This window comes from Dendrobium catenatum, unplaced genomic scaffold (assembly GCF_001605985.2).
Source record: "Dendrobium catenatum unplaced genomic scaffold, ASM160598v2 fragScaff_scaffold_1344, whole genome shotgun sequence".
In the NCBI taxonomy this organism is placed as follows: Eukaryota; Viridiplantae; Streptophyta; class Magnoliopsida; order Asparagales; family Orchidaceae; genus Dendrobium; species Dendrobium catenatum.
The window spans coordinates 680,050-683,860 of record NW_021319806.1 but is presented as its reverse complement, the minus strand read 5'-3'; the positions used below and the strand labels follow the sequence as shown (position 1 = coordinate 683,860).

Here is a 3,811-nt window from a genome sequence, read left to right as displayed (position 1 = left end):
GCAGTAATCTGGTAAACCCTCTGTTTCTCAAGTTGATTTTAATAGGTGCTGAACTTTAGAGCTTTATGACTGGGAGCGTAGTTAGTGTTAAGTTTTGAGTGACTTGTTTCACACGTGTTGGCTACTGAACTTTATGAATGGAGGGATGAAGTTGGTGGTGATTTAGAGGTACTCAAGCCTCTTTGAGGATAGGGCTGAAACGTGAGCAAGACCCTTTCTCTGAATTCATTTAGATTTTCCTTCTCTTTCAACAAAATATATAGAATTGACCGAGTAATACAGATAACCATGCACATGTACTTCATTTTTAGCAGTGTTCAGCATCCCGTATGTCTATTCAGCATTGAATTTAATTTATCAAATCCTTAATCTTTCTTTAAACCCCTCTTTCTTTTGGTGAAATATTACTGGGAGCGTGCAATTAACATTTTCTATAAGCTTGTCCTCTTCTATTTAATAACAAAGTGGCCATGACAGGAGTTCTAAGAAAACAACAACAACAACTTCAAGCCTTTATCCTACTAAAATTTCTTAAAGGATTCATGTCATTATTATTCGACAAGTTTTACGCTGTCCGTTTACTACCTAACACAACACTCTACTTTTCTCATCCAGGACTTGTGATCTGGTAACGGCAGTGTTACAGGAGTTCTAAGAATGATTAAAAAAAAAAAAGCATTCATGTAGACTTTTGTATATTTCCTCATTTCATTTGCTTGATATCATGATTCCATGCATTGCAGATTCTTCCAGATGACATTCGACAAGCTTTGATGCTAATGGTGCGATGTTGCATGGATCGGGACTACCTGGCAGCAATGGACCATTACATCAGGACGGCCATTGGAAATGCACCATGGCCTATTGGAGTGACTATGGTTGGCATCCACGAGCGATCTGCTCGCGAGAAGATCTACACCAACAGTGTGGCGCACATCATGAATGACGAGACAACTCGGAAGTACCTCCAATCCGTGAAGAGGCTTATGACATTTTGCCAGAGGAAGTATCCCGCACTTCCATCCAAATCTGTGGAGTTCAATAGCTTGGCAAATGGAAGTGATCTGCATTCCTTATTGGCTGAGGAAAGGACCAAGACTTCAACAACCGAAGAAAAGCTTCGGTTAATGCCTGCACCATAAATACAACTAATTTATGCTTCTCAGGTTTCTTTCCTCTTGAGAATCAAATATGCGTAGATTGATTCAGATGCCGCTTCTTTTTTATGTTTACTATTACTTGCTTGTTATTGTGTTTTTAAAGAAATAGTCTGTCCTTTTACTGTATTCTGTATAGACTAGAGAGCTCTCTCGTTTCTTTTGTTGCTTGAAATCTATATCAAACAATACTCAGCATGTTTATTGATAGTAATGGTTGGCCCCATGAAGAGCATCACTAAATTTTCTCTGAGCTCCGGTTGCTCAGCCAAGGTATTGGGAAGATATGAAGGTGTACTTATTTTGTAAATAGCATGGGCTCCCTTCTCACTTTTCACAAAAAGGTTGGGCTGATTTTTTGATGTACTGTTATAAAATATGTTTATCCTATATCAGATGTGTAATGTACCACATATATAATACCTGCATCTTGCACTTCAACCTTAAAATTTGTTTGCTGTTAGATCTCATGGAATTTTATAATGATTTGGCTGATTCAATTTTTAAGTCAAATTCTGAGCGTGTTTGGAATGACTTGAGTTAGTTCACAATAAGCTATATATAAAATAATAATAATAATAATAATAATAATAATTTTGAGATTGTTTGAGTTAGCTATGAAATTGTGCTATTTCTAAGCAGTCTCGAAATAGGCTAGAAATAGTCTGTTTTTAGCAGGAATATATCAATTTTAAGCTGCTCGCAATCGATTTATTGCATATATATGTCTTGTTGACACAACAACTTTTGAGGATCTCCGCCTCGCTCTTGTTAGCCTTGATGTCCTTACAGAGCACAGAGGACTAGGCCTCTTTCTTGTTTCATCTCTTCTCTCAAATGCTACTTAGACATCTGCCCTCTGCACTTTTTAATCTGTTCAGCAGGTCCTTGTACATGAGCAACCTTGCTAGATGGCATGCCTATTTCTATCGGCACCGGAAACTGAATCATGGACCACGGTAAGCACTCGCAAGCCACTTTTTTAGTTTCTTTTTTTATCGTAGATTCTTGATTTAATTTCTCTATCCAAGTGGTTCTTTGTTTTCCGTAGCATAGTGGCTTTCCAAATCTCTTCATGATTTGATAATTAAATGGCGTTGATTACTAGTACTATATATAATTATTTTGGGATGATCAGGTAAATTTTAAATTTTCCTATATTTATCGTTATAATGTCATGCCTAATTTTGTATTGCAGTTGTATGTGTGTTTAAAAAAACTGTTAATGCTGATATGAACTTAAAATATTGCTGCTGAATTAATTCCCATTTGATCAAGGATGTTAGATTCATGCTTTACCTTCATTTAATGACTCTCAAACGGGATAATGGCCATTCTAGCTCCTATAATACTTTTATCTTATCAAGATTCAAGCCAACCTGCCCGTTGATCTTGTTGAAGCACACTTTAATTGGCACCAATTGTATGGCTTAGGTAGATATTTGGTCATCAAATTTAGATTACTATTGTAACTATTCTGAAAGCCATCAGTTTAGATTCAACCATCTGATTCAAACTAAAACAGAACTAATTGCAAGGCATAGAGCCTCCATCAATCTCCCCATCATGGCTAGGGACATGATGGTTCTGTATGGATTTCTAAGATGTTTTTGTTTTCTTTTGCTTTTATTCACCATCTATTGATCGACCAAATGATCAAAGTGTCCTCTATAGAGAGGTATTTTTGATGTGACCATGGCTTGTCTATCCATCATATGCTTCACTAAAACATCTAAAACACTCTTTCGTCGTGTTAAAATTTGAGAATAAAATCTAAGGACAATCTCTTTTACTATCATAGGAGATAAGTTTCTTTATATGCAAATTACAAAAGATCCCTCGCACAATATTGAAAATACGTAGGAGTTAAGCAGTTAAATGGATACACTTGTGGCTTCAATTTAGGATTGACATATTTATAGATGGTATGTACAACAATATTTTGCTGTAACGTAAGCGACTATGAGTTGATGGTGTTGCATAAAACACGCTGCAATAGTGATGGATTTCAAATATAGCACACATTTGAATATGGTAAGTAGGATAGGAGTTCGTCATCCTTGATGTTGAATCAACTTGAATGGGTAGCTCGCTAGTTACCTGGAAATTTTCTAGAATTTGGCAGTTTTTGCCTAAGCAATATTTTAACTTAGTTATAGCGTTGGCCTTTTGGCTCAACAAACTGACATAATGTGCAATAGTTTTTCTAAAGGATTGATCTAGACGCTATGAAGTACCGACACTTCTCCTTAATGAGTTGTTAAATGTCCGATACAACACGCGTCTGACATGTGTTGGACATGCCGAAAACATGTCAGATTAAAAAAAATATTAAATACAAATTGGACGCGCATGTCAGACACGGGTGTCTTAAATATTTTATAAAATTTTTAAAAATAATTTCTTGCATTTTGAATTTTTTAGTTAAGATATAAAAACTGAATTTCTTATCTTCTATCTACAATATTAAACCAATTGCCCGTACTCAATACCCATTCATCGAATATTCTTATTTTCATTTCTCTTTGACAGGTTGCGACTTTGATTTCACAACATTGCTCGATGTTATCTCAACATTGAAGTCTGATGCTGTTACGGCATCGACATTTCAAAATCATCTCAACATCAAAGTCCGACACTGTCTTAACTTTGAT

General features: G+C 35.8%; 1 protein-coding gene across 1 annotated transcript in view; it reads left to right on the top strand.

Moving 5' to 3' along the window:
- Window positions 1-1,620, top strand: part of LOC110096884 (pre-mRNA-splicing factor 18) — an 8,041-nt gene extending 6,421 nt beyond the window's left edge. The window contains exon 2 of the mRNA XM_020823022.2: window positions 744-1,620. Coding sequence (XP_020678681.1) covers window positions 744-1,142 — 399 coding nt within the window. The 3' untranslated portion in view covers window positions 1,143-1,620. The remainder of the gene's footprint in view (window positions 1-743) is intronic.
- The last annotated feature ends 2,191 nt before the right edge of the window (window positions 1,621-3,811 follow it).